The sequence below is a fragment of the Bactrocera tryoni genome, chromosome 5 (assembly GCF_016617805.1).
Source record: "Bactrocera tryoni isolate S06 chromosome 5, CSIRO_BtryS06_freeze2, whole genome shotgun sequence".
NCBI lineage: Eukaryota > Metazoa > Arthropoda > Insecta > Diptera > Tephritidae > Bactrocera > Bactrocera tryoni.
In genome coordinates, this window is record NC_052503.1 from 32,552,032 (window position 1) to 32,571,029 (window position 18,998).

At 37.7% G+C, this 18,998-nt stretch overlaps 1 protein-coding gene across 2 annotated transcripts; it reads left to right on the forward strand.

Moving 5' to 3' along the window:
- The first annotated feature begins 1,088 nt into the window (after nucleotides 1-1,088).
- LOC120776638 (circadian locomoter output cycles protein kaput) lies at nucleotides 1,089-18,725 on the forward strand. 2 transcript variants are annotated; one of them, XM_040107462.1, is made up of 7 exons: nucleotides 1,089-1,288; nucleotides 10,960-11,108; nucleotides 11,827-12,008; nucleotides 12,082-12,298; nucleotides 12,371-12,709; nucleotides 12,767-13,347; nucleotides 14,856-18,725. In XM_040107462.1, exons 1-7 carry the CDS (start codon nucleotides 1,251-1,253, stop codon nucleotides 16,521-16,523), a joined length of 3,174 nt encoding a protein of 1,057 aa, XP_039963396.1. In that variant the 5' UTR covers nucleotides 1,089-1,250; the 3' UTR covers nucleotides 16,524-18,725. The 2 variants fall into 2 exon arrangements, with proteins under 2 accessions (XP_039963396.1, XP_039963397.1); XM_040107463.1 differs by having other exon boundaries at nucleotides 12,371-12,703.
- The last annotated feature ends 273 nt before the right edge of the window (nucleotides 18,726-18,998 follow it).

Here is an 18,998-nt window from a genome sequence, read left to right on the forward strand (position 1 = left end):
GCTGTTGTTGTTGCAACATACTCACCGCCACAACGGCCGTTAAGGGTTGAAACTGCATTGCTGCAGTCATTGGTGTAACGCGGCTAGCGAATTCCTAGTGGGTCGGCGCTAAGACAAAGCTGAGCATGCGCATTGGTCCGTTGGCTTTTACGTAATTTGCACAAACGTAGCATACTTGCGGGCGGGCAAACACAAAGCGTGTTGAGAGTGTGAAGGATAACAGTATATGAGTATGTATGTGTGTGTGCGTGTGTGAGGAAAGCGAGTTTGAGCGAAGGCTGCAGCGATCAAAACCGTGCAAACTTGTGTTGGTGAATGTTATATATTTATGTATACATATATACATAAATAACGGTTGTGGGTGTATGAGTGCTTGCGACGTTTTGGCAAATCCTTTGAGTCGACACAGGCCAGATTTAACTTTGCACTTGTTGCATTCGGACAAATAACGGTAAACGCGAAACGAGTTTGAAATCGTGTGAAAAGTGTAGAAAAAAAATATTTTTTAGAAAAAATAAAATAAAAAAACCGCTCTATATTATTATATTTTAGAAAATTTTTTTTTGTAATTGTTTCAGAAAAAATATACAACTTTTTTTAGAAATAAAAAGATTTTTTTTTGAAAAAAAAAACAATAGTGTGCAATATTTTAAATAAACTAATAAAAAATGCTAAAAATAGCCAAAAAGTGTTTTTAACTCATATTCAATTTAATTTTTTCAGATTAATTTGTGCTTGAAAATGTTGTACAAGAACAAAGCATAAATTCAGCTTAGTAAAATTCGTGTCTATCCAGCAGCTGTGCGCATTCTGAGAAAAATGTATGCCACGAACGATTTTGAACTCTTCTTCAAAGTGGATATCACTTAAATAAAATCACAACTCACAACTACAGTTTGTCAACAAAAAAAATATTTGCGAAAATGCCATAAGAAAATATTTTGCAAAAGTGTTTTTGTAAGAATTGCAAAATCAACAATTGCGGAAGCAAATTAATAGAAAAAGTAATAAATAGCTACACAGTGTTAATTTATGTGCTACGATTTAAAAAATTTCTTTATTAAATTTTTTTATTATAAGCCGCAGAAGCAGCGAAAAGTGCATTGAAAAAAATCTGCCTTTCATTTTTTTTTTATTGGTGTCAGTGGAAAATTTTCGCGTGTAACACGTTCGTGTTTTGCGTTCGTCATTGACGCAACGGCATTCGGTTGCAGCCATATTGAAAATTGGATTATCTAACGCATTTCAAAATGGAGGACGAGAGTGACGACAAGGACGATACGAAAAGGTATGTCGACTGTTCGCATCGAATTTCATAATGCCATTATTCAATACTTACTACATCGATATTAATATTTATATACAAACATACTAAGCATACCAAGCATAGGTAGGCACACATCCCCATACAAAGTCTTACGAATACTTTTGCAATTAAGAGGAAATTTTCTAAAAATAAAGCGAAAAATTTCAGTGGAAGTGATTGGTGTTGGTTATAAAACTGAGTTTTTTTAAATTAGTTTCAAAACTTTAAATGATTTTCGGTGGCTTTTGCAAGAAACCCGTATAGTGCTGGTCTCCGCAAGTCCCTTTCGGCGACCGAAGCCGAGACACGGTAGTAAGAATTTAAAAAAAAGATAAGGTCAGGAATTTTCTTGAAATAGACCTTTTCATTCGAGAAACAAGTCGTTTTCTAATGTGCTAAATATTTTTTTTTATTTTTTTCACCATTTAGAAATTGTGAAATTCTCAAATTTTTTACTTTTATCAACAAAGTGTACATAATTCTAACAAAAAGTTCATTTAGCAATGATACATCCATAGTTATATATTGCGACAAAGTACCCGGAAATCGTAAATAAAGCGCAAAATATTGAATTATTTATTTATTTTGTCGCCTTCAAAGTAATCCACACCAGATGTAATACACTTACGCCAACGATATTTCCAGTCCTCAAAACACTTTTCATAAGCACTGTTTTGGCACGGCCTTCAGCTCCTTCAGCGAATTTGGTTTTATCTCTTCGATCGACTGAAAACGCGTTCCAGGTAGCGACTATTTCAGTTTGGGGAACAAAAAAAAATGACACATACCCAATCTGCTAAATGTGGTGGTTGATCGATGGTATTCTTTGCGTTTTTGACTTTAAATTCGGTAAAAATCGTGGCTCGATGCGATGGTGTTAAATTGTTGAATTGTTTTTCCATAATTCTGGAACTCCTTATTGATCGTCTGTTACCGGTAAAAATGCATGATACACCAAACCATAAATATCAAAAAAACAAAAAAAAAAAAAACAATTAGCATGCCCTTGATTTTTGAGCGCCTTTGGCGTAGTTGTTTTTTCGGTTTTGGCTCGTTTTTTACTCTCCATTCCAATGATTTTTGACTTGATTTGAAGCATGTCAAAAGAGAATTGTTTAAGGTACTCTTTTTGAAAAAAAAATCAACTTTATTGGGACCGCGTTTCTTTCCCAAAATATTCACCACTCCACTTTTTTAATATTTTAATCAGTTGAAAAAGTCGACTTCAACAATATCTACACCGTCTTTGAAGGCCACTCGTAGGCTTGAGATTTTGATAACACTGAAACACCCACAAGCCTTTTCCAATATTCGCAATGATTCCGCACACGAAATTTGTTTAGAAATACAAATTTTTGAGACAAAATCAGTGTTCGATATTTTTATCCATTGTAATAAAAGCAACGCACTACTGAAGTGAACCAACTTATATAACAAAAAAAAAATTTTAAATATAACACAAATCGATCCTATCGCCTTCAAAATATGCTCGTGAGGCATTGCAAGCAGTCCAACTCTTCATCCAAACTTTCATAAACTTGTTGTGAATCTCGGTAAAGATATCCTTCAGTCTCAACAGCATATTTTAGTTTTTTGGTTTTTGCCTCATTTTTAAACGCCATTCTCTGATTGATGGATAGTTTCGACGCCATATTCATGAGCTCACAACTCGTCACCAGTAATGATAAATGTATTTTATTATTTTTTGATTATTGAGTACTCATTCGAAACTCGAATTTGAAAGTAAAGGAGTTTCCGCATTCTTTCAATTTCAAGCTTGAAATTTGAAGATAGTTTTGTGTATTTCAAAAAAAATAATGTGGTATTCGTACAAGTTGTATATTAAGGGTGTAGATATTTAATGAAAGAATTGAAAACTACTAATGCTTCACCACTAAAATAAGCATTTATCCAGTAAGCACCCTTCTGGATATACGTACGACGCAAGATGAGCTATTTCTACTACCATGTTAGGACGTAAGTGGTTTCTTATTAGTCAGACCGTCCTTCTGACGCAACTCTCTTTCACCCATCTTTGTTGCCATATTGTTGCTTTATCTTTCTTTATTTGTTCTATTGCGTTCTTGCTATTTCGTTTTTCCGTTCGTATGCCAGAAGGCCAATTGGGACATTACCGCTTATAACTAATTTTGCATCATCTGACACTGTTCGGTAGGCTAATGCAACTCTGAGGGTTGCGGTGCGGTGCACTCTGGCCACTAACTTACGCCGATTTTCCTTTTTAAGCACATCTGCCCAGATGTAAGGTGATTTTCACTACCTTTTCTGCGCCATGCTGGATTTGTACCCAGAAGGTTAGTCTGGAGCCAAGACTTCCGCCTAGGTAGTTTACTGCGTTTTGTGTCCCAAAAATATCCGGAGTCGTTGGCATACTTATTTCGACGGGTATGTCTTTATTTGTTAACAGTATGTAGAAGCTCTGTTTTTTCCTTTCAAAGAGCTTTCCCTCTGTGTCAAGCATGCAGATTGGACAGTATGCTGCTGGCAAATTTATCGGGTAGTATTTATATTAATCTGCTAAAATTCCTAAGTAATATTTTTTACTTTTAGTCAGACTAAGATATACGTTGAGAATTTTTTCCTGATAATAATAAGGCTTTGTGTGAAATATTATTAAATACCATTCCCAGCTATCTAAGCGAAATCCATAGCAATCTTTGGTGCGAGGATCAATCCTACGACATAACATTCCACGCGTATACCTTATAAAGAAATTTAGCCGATCAAATCAAGTTCTTTTATGGAAGACTTTTTTATTTAACAAAATAGCTTTTAGAAATTTTACATATATTATTATAAAGGACAATGCCTTTGTTTATGCGAAATACACCATAAAGTATTTCCACTGAAGCTAAAATGGTGGGCACTTTACTTTGCTATTTTCTCCTTAACAAACTTAAAAAATGGGCGTACGAGTACTAGAAAAAGATTTCGCATGGCATAATATTGAACCTTGATCAAAATGTTTGTGAATTGATACAAAAAGGTTATGTCAAAGAATAAAGCCATATTCTCATTATGTTATAAGGCTCGGCTGGGATGGCCTTCATTATCTTTAGTGAATTTTGTTTTTATTTTTATTTTGGTACCTTTGTGGAGCACGATTTGCTAGATTGTTGGATGGTTTCGACATAATATTTATAAATAAACGTAACGTCACTAGAAATCAATCGTTTGATGAATGTAGCGTCCTCAGCTACGTTAGAAGCAGCTCTTTTGCGATTTTTACTCGGCGCCGTTTTTGTAAAAGATTCAAGTCAATTAGTATATGAGTCTAGGATTGATACGTTTAATATCCAAAACATTAACCAAAATGTGTTCAATCGATCCAAAAAAGGTGTTAATGTCCTCCCATATCACTCGGATGCCAACACGAAGATTTCAAAAACTATGTATTTCATTAACTTTTTCGTTGAAGCAGAATGGATGATTTGCATGGGGGAAGTTTTCGCTGCGTTCAGGACCTTCACTAAATATATGATGCCACTCAAATAATTGTTTTCAAAATTAGGTCTTCTTCTTCTTTATTGGAGTATACAGCACTTATGGGGTTATTGCCGAGTTAACAACAGCGCGCCAATCGTTCTCCCTTGTTGCTGGTTGGCGTCAATTGAGGATTCCAAGCGAAGCCAGGTGCTTCTCCAGCTGGTCCTTCCAACGGAGTGGAGGTCTTCCTCTTCCTCTACTTCCCTTGGCGGGTACTGGGTTGAATGCTCTTAGAGCTGGAGTGTTTCCAGAGTGCTTTTTGATAAAATGAACTCTCCCAAACACGTCTGCAGCATTTTCAACGATTTTGCAATGTTTGGAAGGACGAAACTTCAAGTAAACTCGTTGCTAAATATTTGTCCATAGTACAAATTGCTTAACAAACCTTTCCGTTGTAAGCAACTAGCTGCTAAACACGCAATAATTGACATATGGAGACTAAACTTCAACGAATATAAAAAGGTGGTACCAATGTACGAACAATTTCTTTGTGGATTTTGATTTCAGCGCGCCAAGTCCGGTTCAATTATGATCTTGACATTATATAAGCATAACATATTTGACATACACTTAATTTTGCCTTTGATAACCCATAATGCGCCTCCTCCCATTTACTGCGTTATGTAATGAATAAAATATAATCGCTTTAGCAAAACAAACAAATTGCATATCCATTACAAATGGAAACCGAATTCACGCCTTCGAATATCAGCACATGTAAATAAATTGTGGCGGATAAGATTAACAGAAATCGAATTTGCTTTGATTTAATTAAATTACATAATTAACTGCAGGAACATTGATATGCCACATTCAAATGCCTAGATATAGATATATATAATATGTGTGTAAAGGTGTATGTGTTTAACCGCAAAAGAGGCAAGCAAATAGATTAATAAATAGTAAATAGGAAAGGTAACGCTTAGCAACAACAATTTTTTACTACTTCTCCACCGAAATTCGCAAACGGAATAAAAAATGTAGAAAAAGTTATCCCAACAAGTGGGTGTGTTGGAGTGTGCAAGCGAGTGCTGGTCGCCCGCGCTTTGCGATTTCGTAATGCCAAATATGCATAGAGCATGAAAATTTTCTACTTTGACATAAGCTGTCAAATACATAAGTGCGACTTATTGTAGCGAGATAAATGCAAACGACAACAGCGGATCGCATGTTGGTCGCTTCAAAGCGTATACCAAGGCATATGTATGTATGTATATGTATGTGTGTGGTCTGTGTGTGTTTGTTGTCGAATAAGCGTAGGAGTGATAGTGGCAGCACCAAATTTAGAAAGGTAAACAAATAAAAACACACACATGGAAGTTTTTTGTTCAAAAATGTTCAAGCGGCCATACACACACATGTACACTCGCACATATGTATATATGTGTGCATTGTGGCTTTGTTATTAATACAATTTATTAATACAATCAAGTGCACAGTTGAGTTAACAATCCTAGAGTTGTTGAACATTGAAAGAAAAGGAAATTTTGTTAACGGGGCAATACATTTGGTTCTTAGAAAACATTAAAAAGGAAGTCTCTGAATTATTTACTGAAAATATTTGACGAAACTTGAAGCGAATTAATTTACATGGTAAAATAGTCGCTGACTCTCATCATTTTAGTTCATTAACAGCCAAACGTCTTGTCTGTTGAAATATTTATACCATTAAGGATTTCCAAACTTCTTTTATATACGTATTTCCATTTAAAGTGTGACCCATTTCAAGGTTCCCTACTTATTTGTAAGAAAACACACAAAATCTTCAAATTTAAGGGGAATATTTATTATTATTCAAAAGAATATTCTTTGGCATTTATTTTTTGAAAATTATCTCCTTCATATGTTGGCCGCGGCTGCGTCTCATATGGTCCATCCGTTGAGTTCAATTTTCATTGACTCGTTCGATCATTTCGACTGGTAACTGACGGGGGACACGTGTGATGTTCTGCTCCAATGCCTGAATCGAAGCGAAATTATCCGCATAGACTTTAGACTTTACATATCCCCAAAGGAAAAAGTCTAACGGTGCGATATCACACGATTTTGGTGGCCAATCGACCGGCCCAAAACGTGAAATTATCTGCTCACCGAACTGTTCTCTCAATAGATCTATTGATTGGTGCGTTGTGTGAGAAATAGTGTCGTGTTATTGAAACCAACAGTCGGCGAAATCACGAGCTGCAATTTTAGGCATCATACAGTCGGTTATCATTGTGCGATAACAGTCGCCATTGACGGTTGCGTTCTCACCAGCATAATTTTTTGAAGAAATATGGACTGATGATTCCACCGGCTGCACCAAACCTTTATTTTATCTATACGAAATGGCAGCTCTTAAATCTCTTTAGATTGCTCTTCGTCCCCAAATGCGGCAATCTTGCTTGTTTCCATACCCATTGAGCTAAAAATGAGTCTAACGTTGAACAAAATATGGCTCTAAAACAGTGGTTCCTCAAACTTATTTTGTCTTACCGCCCACGTCGGATAATCTTGCAACTTTTCAAGAGCCCATAACGCGAAGTGATGGCGCTTGGGAAGGTCAAGCGGCTTCAATTCTTGCACAAACCCTATTTTTTACGCTTGCCATTTAAAATCTCTCTATTTTCTAAAGTACTAAGCAAAATTAGCCTGACAGCTTGACACGACTCACAGGAGATCTGTCAAAAAATGGCTATTGAAATAAGTACATCTACTTGGATCATCCGTTCTTTGTGAAAAATTGGATTTCGATACTTTAAGCTCTTCAGTCTTTATTTCTATTCATGATTTGTTTTTCAGGTCTGAAAAAAGGTTTTGAATAAAAACATTTTTTAATGATACTGGTGCATCAGCTTGACTTTCGATAAAATTACTCCGCAATTGATCACGTGCATAGAATAACCCGAGTCATTGAAAATGCCTTTGAAGAAAAACAGTTTTCTCGGCCGTCTTCCTGGACATTTCTAAAGCCTTTGACAAAGTTTGCCATGACGAGCTCCAAAACAAAATTAAAATTTTATTTTAAAATCATATCTTTCGGGTCGTTTTTTTTCGAACTAAACATGGATATAAGGACTCTGATTGAAAGGAAATAAAAACTGGTGATATATTAAGACCCATCCTTGTTATACTAGTTACATGCGATCTACCACACGATGACAATTTTATTATAGCAACATTTTCAGACGATTCTTTAGTTTTGTCAGTCGTCAAAAACAAACCGCATCAATTGCAAGACTGCAAGAAAAATATTTGAAAGGGCAGCTAAATGGCAAATAAAATTAAATTAAACAAAATCAGTACATTTTTATTTCACATACAACAATACTAGATATATACCTTTTTACTTAAAGGGTGTGCAAATACCATATCAACAACACAGCGAAATATCTAGGCATGACCCTGGACACAAAACTTAAATGGAGTACACATGTCAAAAAGAAAAATTAAAAATTAAATTCAGAAGCACTTATTGGCTATTGGGTAGAAACTCTGCCCTGTCCACATACAACAAAATTCTTGTTTAAAAGTAAGTGTTCAGACCAGTTTGGACTTACGGGATACAACTTTGAGGCTGCTCAGGCCCTAGCACTGTTGTACAAATCCAGCGATTCCAAAACAAAATTTTAACATGCACCGTCAATGCGGCTTAGCATGTTCGCAGTCACGATCTTGAACGCGATCTCGGAATTGACTCCGCATAAATCAACAAATATGTGAACACTGAAGCCAGGGCAATTTACACGCAGAGCACCATTTACCATTAATTATTTTGTATTATATTTACAATAAGCAAAACAAATAGTTCGTTAGTTTATTCTATGTTAACCAATTAGAACGGCAATGAAATAAAAAAAAGCAATTCCAGTCGTCAATCGATACCATTATCTACTAAGCAGTTCTAGAAGGTGAAAGTTGACTTCTTCTTTTTAAATAAGCCGAATAAAAATCTATCTAAATCTGCAATTACGGAGAAGGAAAGTTAATTCATAAAAAACAAGCATTTATCGTGAATTTTTTGTGACGACGTATTTAAAATCCTTTCTTTAAAACCACCGAAAATCTTATGTAAAATTTTTACAAAGAAATAATAAAAAATGCGCCGAGGACAGTAATTATTCTCAGAAAAAAATGTTGAGATGTTGAAATTATAAGGAAAAGCAAATTTATAAAAGGGAGTTGTAGGGAAAATACTTTAAAGTTTTGACATCTGCTAAAAACATTTATAAGACACATAAGAAAATACTCATAACTTCATCAATTTTACTACAAAAAAATTAAAAAAAAAATATTCTTGAGATTTTATGCACTTATTTATGGCAGAAAAAAAAACAAAAAATTCCTTAAGTTGAATAGCGTCATATTCGGCAACAGATGATGATTTAAAACTCACTTTGGATATGTGGTCGACATGGTAACAATGATAAACAATGACAGTATAGAGTGGGTAAAATAAGTGGAAATTTCTTCACAGAATGCCAATATATTATCTTGTACATCTACGAAACAACTTCTATAAAATCGAAGGCTATATTTCCTAATATCTACATTAATTCTTACTTTCTTGCCAGAAAACGTAATTTGAACACACTGACGCCTCAGCAATTTTTATCGACTGCAAGAGCGCTTCAAAACTCCTCTGTTCCATTCCCATCTCTCCGTCCGATACATTCTGTTATTCTCATATAGAGCATCATATACCGAATATATGTACCACAATTTCCAGTAGGAGCGCTACAAAAGTGTTTGGGATATCAATATTTTTTTTTGTTCCTATGAAAGAATATTCAATGTCAAGGTTTAATTTCTCTTGTATGGCCATCACGGGCACGCTTGCAGAAGTCCAGACGCTGAACCCAATTTTCGACGATTTTCAAGCATAAATCGGTCGATGTTGCTGCAAATTCACGTTGGATATTCGTACAAAGTTCATCGGTCGTCGTTGGCTTGTTGGCATAGACCATAGACTTGAAGTAGCAAAGGAAAAGAAAGAAGTCTAATGGCGTCAAATCGCACGACTGAGGCGGCCAATTGACTGGGCCAATACGTGAGAGAACACATTCAACAAACTTGGTTTTCAATAAATCGATTGAGACATTCGCTGTGTGGCTTGTGGCGCCGTCCTGTTGGAACCACATACTATTCAAGTTCATATCATCCAATTCGGGCCAAAAATATTCGGTTTTCATTGAGCGGTAGCGATTTCCATTCACATTAACGTGATGGTCTTGACGCCGCCGGCTCGTAAACCACTCCAAACTGTAATTTTTTCGGGATGCAGTTGTGACTCATGAAGTACGTGTGGATTACTGCCTGACCAGTAATGCATATTTTGTTTTTTGGCGAACCCATTCAGCCAGAAATGAATCTCATCGCTGAAGATGATTTTTCGATGAAAATCCGTATCATCTTCCAATTGTTGCTCAGCCCAATTCACGAACATACGACGATTATGGTGGCTTCAGTTCTTGCATCAATTTTAAATTGTAAGGATATAGGCTAGGATCTTTTCGCAAAATTCGCCACAACGACGTCACAGAGTGCGATTTGGGTCATCCAAGATTGATGCGCTAGCAGCAGCAATATTCTCGACAACTGTACTGTACCTGTGGATTCAAAGACGCTCAATTGTTGGTTTGACAGGACGGCTATGACGAACAAAATAAAAGTGAGACCACTGTCTCCAAATTTCGGCAGTAAATTTTAATAATTTCGACTCGTTGTTGGATGGATCTTTCCATGATGTAATGGCAAACTTTAATGAAGAGAAATGTCAAAAGAGCGGGGAAGAATATGGCGTCTTTTGCTGTCCCTATTGGTTTACTTTTGTAGCGGTCCTATTGAAAACCCCGTTAGAATGCATGCATGAATGAGTGGAAAATTATTACTTAAGATTTTATTTGAGGTTAGGTAAATGTTTTCGAAAATTTTAAATAGTTTAGCATAATTAGTCAGATTAGTGAAAAATGGCGAGAATAAAATATAATTATTTCAGTGTCTCCAGATGACTTTCCAACATATATATTTCATTATACAGAACCTTTGAATCCTTCACCCCAATTTTGGATCTCCAATGCTTTTTATATACTTGCATCACTACATAGTCAACTAATTTATCATTAATTAATCCATTTGTTAATTGAAAGCTAATTACTTTCTTTCAGAAAATCTCGAAATCTCAGCGAAAAGAAGAGGAGAGATCAATTCAATACGCTGGTGAATGATTTAAGCGCGCTCATATCGACATCAAATCGGAAAATGGATAAATCGACAGTGCTCAAGTCGACAATAGCATTTTTGAAACATCACAACGGTAAGTGAATGGATTTTATGCCAAAATAGTGCGTAATAAACATAATATGTTATATATAAGTCAATAAAAATCCTAGTGTTCACAGAAACCCATGTGAAATTTATTGAGTTTAAGGAGTGAAAAATTAAATTCAGCAAATTAAACACCGAAGCTATAATACTCTTCACAAATGCAAATGAACTCCATACAAAAACTTTGATCGATCAGTTCAAATGACAGCTATAAGCTATATTACTCCGTTTTAAGAATTTTTTCGGGGGTTGCACCTTAGATAAGAAACCAACATCGGCGTTTCCGATAAAGAGCAGCTTCTTACGGAGTACTGGACGTTCGTAAAATTTCAGATCAATTTCTCCAAAATTGAGTTGGCGAATATACCGCCAGTCAGGCGGTCATGGCTAAATCAAATCAGCTTAACATGTAGATCATCTATATCTATATTTTTAGGGTCTCCCAGGATTCCTTTTGGGTATTACAAACTTCGTGGTAAAATAAGTATGACTTGTTTAGGTTATAAAAATAGTTTTTAAAGCAAGATAACAGGCTACAGAGAAGAAATACACGAATCCTGGAGGAAATTAGAAACTGAAGTATTTTTGAAACTAAAGATGATACAGTTCTAGTGATATTGTTTAATTTTTGTCCAAAAATAGACCGAATGAAAGTTTCACAATATTTGAAAAACTAATTTATTTCCAATTCGATATTTTCCTTGCAGAGGCCACCGATCGTTCGAAAGTTTTCGAAATACAGCAAGACTGGAAACCAACATTTCTTACCAACGACGAGTTTACACATCTCATGCTGGAATCTTTGGATGGCTTCATAATAGTGTTTAGCGGTATTGGTTCCATATGTTATGCATCTGAAAGTATTACTCCACTGCTCGGTTACCTGCCGGTGAGTAGATATTACTGTAAATATAACTTTTGGCACCAGCTAATCATTTATATTATTCTTGTTCGTCCCTTAGAGTGATCTTGTGAATATGACCATTTTCGATTTGACCTACGAAATGGATCATGAAAGTCTACTGAATATATTTCTAAATCCCAAACCAGTGATCGAGCCACTACAGACTGATATCAACTCAAGTAATCAAATTACATTCTATTTGCATTTACGGCGTGGCGGTATCGACAAAGTGGATGCCAATGCGTACGAGTTAGTTAAATTTGTAGGTTATTTTCGTAAGTAGAACACTTTATCTTTACTGTACCAAATGTAATTGTCTAACCTCAAAAAAATGACACTTAAAACAGGAAACGATGTGAATCTAGACAGCATACAATCGCAGAACACACTTGCCTTGCCACGTATCTTCCAAATGAATCCCAGCGCGGAGGTGGATAAGAAATTGATATTCGTCGGCACGGGGCGCATTCAGACGCCGCAGCTGATACGCGAGATGTCCGCCATAGATCCGACGTGTAATGAGTTCACTTCGAAACATAGCATGGAATGGAAATTTCTCTTTCTGGATCATCGTGCGCCGCCGATTATCGGCTATATGCCCTTTGAAGTACTCGGCACCTCCGGTTATGACTACTACCATTTCGATGATTTGGAGAGCATCGTGGCTTGCCACGAAGAGTGTAAGTGTTAGTTACAACTAGTTTTGCACTTCCGACAACAAAGTTTAATAAATCTTCCTACAGTGATGCAGAAAGGCGAATGCAAGTCGTGCTATTATCGTTTCCTTACGAAAGGACAACAATGGATCTGGCTGCAGACCGAGTTCTATGTGTCCTACCACCAATTCAGCTCGAAACCTGACTACGTTGTGTGTACACACAAGGTTGTCAGTTATGCAGATGTGATACGCCAAAGTAAGGCGGGCAATAAGTTGGAGAAAACTCCTTCGATCAACAACAGCACTAGTAAGTCGTCCACAATGACTTTGAGGGACATTGAAACCACCAGTCAAAGTCTAGATCCTTCCACGCTTTCGGCGAGCGATAGTGGCAATGTTATAATGGGTATATTAAATGAAGCTTCGCCTCGGCTAGACACATCACCCATATGGCCGAATGCTTCCTCCACCACTGGCATAACATCGACAACATTCAAGACATCCCGACCCGCCTCGAGTTATGGCAATATTAGTTCTACTGGAATCTCACCGACAGCTAAGCGAAAACGGTATTTCCCACATAGGCCGGGCAACGAATCGGATTCCACGTCCATGTCTGCGGATTCGGCCACCAGTAAGCACTCGCTTATGACACATTTGAGTTCGGTGAGTCCTTATCATAACACTCGAAGTTAGGTTATTTGATTTTAACTCTCTATAATATACCTGGATCTTTGTAACTCTTTTTGAGTGTGGAGGCAAAATTAATATAATTAATTTTATCTTTGTCTGTACATTCATTTATAGTAGAGGGAATAAATTGAAGTAGAGGTTATAAGTTGGAGTAGACCCGAAGTCAGGGCAAATACCTTTAGCTCCAAAGAAAGTGGGCGCATTGTAATCAAGCATAGCACATTAAGCAGGGGGTTTTTAATATGCCACCATCAGGCTTTATCTGAGAGAGAAGGTTTCAAGTCACACTCAAAGAGCTTGGATGGCGCAGAGGCCCGCGATTAAAGATGGCTGCTGGATCGGGGGGCGGGATCTATTGCGCGGAAATAGATTTCAGTTGACCCTTCACGCTGCCGGAATACGGCAGTATCATCCAGGCAAAAGCCTTTGCAGAATAGCTGCTGCGATAGCCAAAAACATAGGAATCAATAGAGAACATCAATCGGCAATTAATCTCACATAGCATTGAGTCGGAGAATTTCCCTAGAAGCAGGGAGAAGTAGATATAGTGGCTACCGGAAAGCGGTTACATATATACTGGGTTCCAGGTCATAAGGACCTTCCGAGCAACGAAATAGCCGGTGAAATGCGAAAGAGTCGCCAGACGGATTAGGTTGATATGGAATAACTTAGAGACATTCAGCATCACCAAGATCATGTGCAAGATTCCGAGGAAAAACACGCATCCTTTTTATCGACACGATCTCGGTCTCGAAAAAACCGCAGAATGGTGGATGGCCTAATCAACTTACTGGCCTCACATGAGAGCCGTATGGGCATATTTAACGACGCGTGCAGGGAAAAGGGTATGGGACGCTGGAAAACCGCTGCAGCTTCTATCGAGCCTTAACGAGAGCTCGGCTTAGATATCTAAGAGTCTCGCAGTTCTCGAGACTGAATGAAGTATCTGAATTAGGTATCAAATCTATATTAAACCTTGAAAAAAGCGTTTACGTCCCGCACGACGGGATATATAAAATATATTATACATATTAAATATCTATAACCTATATCTGTCACTACAAAGGACCTGTAGGTCTATTGAGGTGGCAGCTAGCCAGTAGAACGTAACCTAACTTTTAAATGTATTCTTTGGACACATTTTAAAACCGATTACGCCGTCTACATTTCATCGCTAGCCGCTTCTGGCTAACTAAATACATATCTAGGGAACGAACTTGGTTTAGTTTCACTTTCAAAGAGGTCATTCTAATATAGGTATGCCGAGTAAATAAGCTCTTCGGGCGCAACCTTCTTTAAAAATTTACTCAGCTGTTAGCTTCCTTAAACCAGATACTCATTTGCAAGATATTTTTTCACCTTATCATTATTTAGTTGAAGTTTCGTACAAAAGGCAACATCTTACTATCATTGTTTTATTCTAACTGAGTATATATACCCTTTTTGGAATCTTTGAAAATAACCAATTTACTCTAACGCAGAGTCGACAACGTCACGGTCACAGTCACAGCTCGGGTATGCAAATGCCGCAAAGTACAACGCACGCGCAGCAACTGAACTTGGCCAACCAACATGCACTACACAATCACCACCAGTCGCAACAGAACACACAGCTGCAGATGAATCAAACGCAGAACCAACAAAAGATTCTACCGATGCTACCGCAACACACCATGGCGCAGGCGCAAATAGTGCCCAACAACCCATGTCAATTCACACAGCCCACCTTCCCGATACGCAGCTCGCAAATAGTCGGTCCCACATTCCTGGAGCCATCGCAATACCTTGCCGCCATACCGGTGCAACCGGTGATTGCGCAATTTCCGGTCGCGCCGGTGCTCTCACCGCTGCCGGTGAATATGAGTACGGCGCCACCTTGGAAGGCGGCCGCGCAACCGACGAACGGCACCTTCGATCCGCTGCAGAGCCAAGCCGACATGCTCTCCGGTGCGGTGGTGATGACGCCCACCCAAACCCAGCTGCAGGATCAGCTGCAGCGCAAGCACGACGAATTGCAAAAGCTGATCATGCAACAGCAAGATGAATTGCGCATGGTCTCCGAGCAGCTACTGTTAGCGCGCTACACACTGCTGCAGCCGATGATGCCGATGAATTACAATACGCCGCCGAATAGCGGTCGCAGCAATTACAATTTCGCCAGCGCCAATACGACGATGGAGCAGCAATTCACGCAATTTGGCTTCACTATGAACTCCAGCGAGCAGCTGGTGGATCAGACGACGCAGCAGATGATGTTGCAGCAGCAACAACACGCGCAGACGCAACAGCAACATAGCATGCAGCAACAGCAGACGCAGCATATGCAAACCCAGCAACAACAACAACAAATGCATAACCACAATCACCAACAACAGCAGCAACAGCAACAACAACAAACGACGCAACAAAGCAATCACCATCAGCAGCACCATCATCATCAGCAACCGCAACAAAATCAGCCACAGCTGCAACAACACTTGCAGACGCTGCAGCCGCAGCCGCAACAACAACAACAACAGCAGCAGCAGCAGTCGCAGGAGCAAACGCAACAACTGAACCTGCTCTCACGCAGTGTACCTGATCTGGCGCAATTCGGTCACGAAGACATTGACGCGTTCTTCAATCTCTCGCCGCTGCAAACGATCGCCAACACGCAACCGAGTCATAATTCGCGCAGCAGCAATAATTTGGTGAGCTCCAGTAATGGGCAGCAACAACAGGGCAGCATGAATCAGAGCTTCATCAACAACACCAGTGCACCGCAAACGACAAATGAGGATTCGCTACTCACCTACATGCAAATGGCCACCGAATCGAGTTCGACACTCAACTTCCCGATGGGCATAAGCGATGATGGTTCCGAATCGCAGAGCGATCGTATCGATGCCAAATTAATTGGTGGTAATCAAGTTATGCAACAACAGCAACAGCAAGTGTTAACTCATCAACAGCAACAACAACAACAGCAGCAGCAACAACAACAACAACGTACCAATAATTTCTTTCCGAATAATCCATTCGAAGCGCTCGGCAATCAAGCGACCACAAATCAATTACCTAACGATCTGGAAATACTGCCCTATCAGATGTCGCAGGAGCAGTCGCAGAACCTCTTCAACTCACCGCAGTCCTCGAGAAATAGTCAATAGCCTTAAGCCGCAATTCGAATTAGTTTAGTTCTAAGCTTAGAGTTAGTTTTAGTTTGTTTATTTTGTGTATGTGTGCGTCTCGGTATATATAGTATTCGTATGCATTCGTGCGTTTAGGTAGACGTAGCGCGTAAGTACAAACCCTGCAGGAAAATCCACTGATATCTACTTTAATCTAATTAATTTTGAACCCAATTTAAATCGTAGCATTTGCATTACATCCTCCTGTTGTAGCTCGTAATCCGAAATCGACCTATACCAATGGTCAGCTGTGCCTGAAGATTCTACTAACTTTCGTTATTTTCGTTGACTTTTTAACTTAAATGTCTCGGCTAAAGTATGAGTTTACTTATCCTCGTAGGACCAATGAGTTCACAAAAACGAGCACCCTTACCCAACGAGCATGTATTCCTCTGTTTTTAAGCATTCGGGCCCTTGAACGATAGTCCTCGCACGAGCTCTGTAAGTGTTAGCCAGCAACCGCACTTGCAAGGTTACGTAAGCCTTTTCTCAGAGGGGAACGAAAAAAGATTCGTAAGTGGGAATAATGACAGGTGTCCTAATTAGACCCCACTCTTTAACATCGACGCGCTAAAGTTAAAGATTTTGAGGGACTCAGCTTGTCAAAGTTGCAGGGAGGATGAGAAATTTCAAATGTCTATACACATTCTCCGCTGTCCAGCTTTGGCCAGATTAAGGTTGAACCATCTATGTTGCCATACTTTCTACGAACCCGGCGAATTGGCTGCAGTAGATATTAGCCAGCTCAAACCATTTTTGCTGGACAGGCGTTTCTAGCCGTTCAAGTGGGTGCATTCGTGGCACGAAAAATTAGCTTACTTCCTAACCTAACCCAACCTGAACTTTCGAAGTAAGGATGGAATGTTATCTTGATCATACTTTAATTAAGTTTCGAAAATATAATATCGATATTGGTACAGGCCTTCGCTGGTCTTCTATACCCAATATAATGATTTCTCCACTTCTGGTCGATTTTTTGCCAGATATATCAGTTTATCTGTTAAATATTTATTTATGTAAACATTTTGGAAAACGGAGGTTGAACTTCAACCACCTTGGTGGCCAATCGACCGGGCCAAAACGTGAAATTATCTGCTCACCGCAATGTTCTCTCAATAAATTCATGCGATATGTGGGAAGTGACGCCGTCTTGATGAAACCAAATGTAGCCGATATCATGAGCTTCAATTTCAGGTATCAAACAGTCGGTTCTCATGGTACGTTCTCACCGGTATCATTTTTGAAGAAAGATGGACCGATGATTCCACTGGCCCACCATCCAGTAAATTTTTTTCGCAAATAGTCGTAAAAATAGGAAACTCAAAAGCGCAGGACCTCAGGCAGAAGGGCTCATACTTGGAAGAAATGTTTTTGAGGTATCTTACCAAACAAATTTTCAGATAATCGCTTTCTATCCACCCTACTCAATGTACTTGTATAATGATTACTATAAATATTACTTGAGATTACTTAAACTCTAACCTCACTTAGCTCTTTCTGACTCGTTTCCTCGTTAACTTCAGCAGAATTGGAGCTGCACTGCAGGGTGCGTAGAGGCTAAATGGCTAAAGCTTTTTTAATTTGAATGTGTGTTTGTTGGATAATGCATTTTTATCACTCCGATAGGATTAATTACAGTAAAAGTTATGTTTGTATATGTTTCAGAATTAATTGGATATAAATTTCCTTAATTTAATATTGATTTTTGTGCAATGAAATATTCTCGTGCGTGATCTGCTTGCCAAAAGTTTAATTTAAACTTGGTATTATAAGAATAGATTGTTTCTAAGTAAGAACTAGTGTTTTTAAATAAATCTATTTCAATTAAATGGCAGCTACAAATTATAGTTTTTGTTGCAGTGTGTGATAAAATATTGTGTAATGAAGAGTTAATGCTTTTTTTAACAGATTAACACTTGTAATTTTTTTTGTTGTTTTTATTGTTTTTTTTCAATAAAATTATAGAGAAAGCAGCTATTTTATGTGAATCTAACGCATTTATTTGTACGTCTAAAGTTAGCTTGCTGCATTAATTGCTCTATTGAAGTTTAATGAAAAGACAATTAAGAACACAAAATTAAAATTTTTCATTTTACTCACTTGTCGTTTTGAGGTTAGTTGTTTTATTACTTGCCTTTGCTTTTTTCTCAAATTTCTAATAAAATTTCAGCATTAATTTGTCGTCTTTCTAATTTTCTAAAAATATCTTTTTTTTTCTTTATATATATGAAAAATATTTGATTTTTATCCTTATGTATGTATAGAAATATATTTATAGATAAACTTTACATTGTAAAAAAATTGTTAGAAAAATATTTAAACATTTTTTGTTAAAAAAGTAAAAATAATATTTTCGAACTTAAATTCTCTTGTGATATAATTTAAGGGAAATTTGATGTTTGTTATTTGTTTATTTTTGGTTTTTATACAGTAATTACGCACTTAAGCTAAATA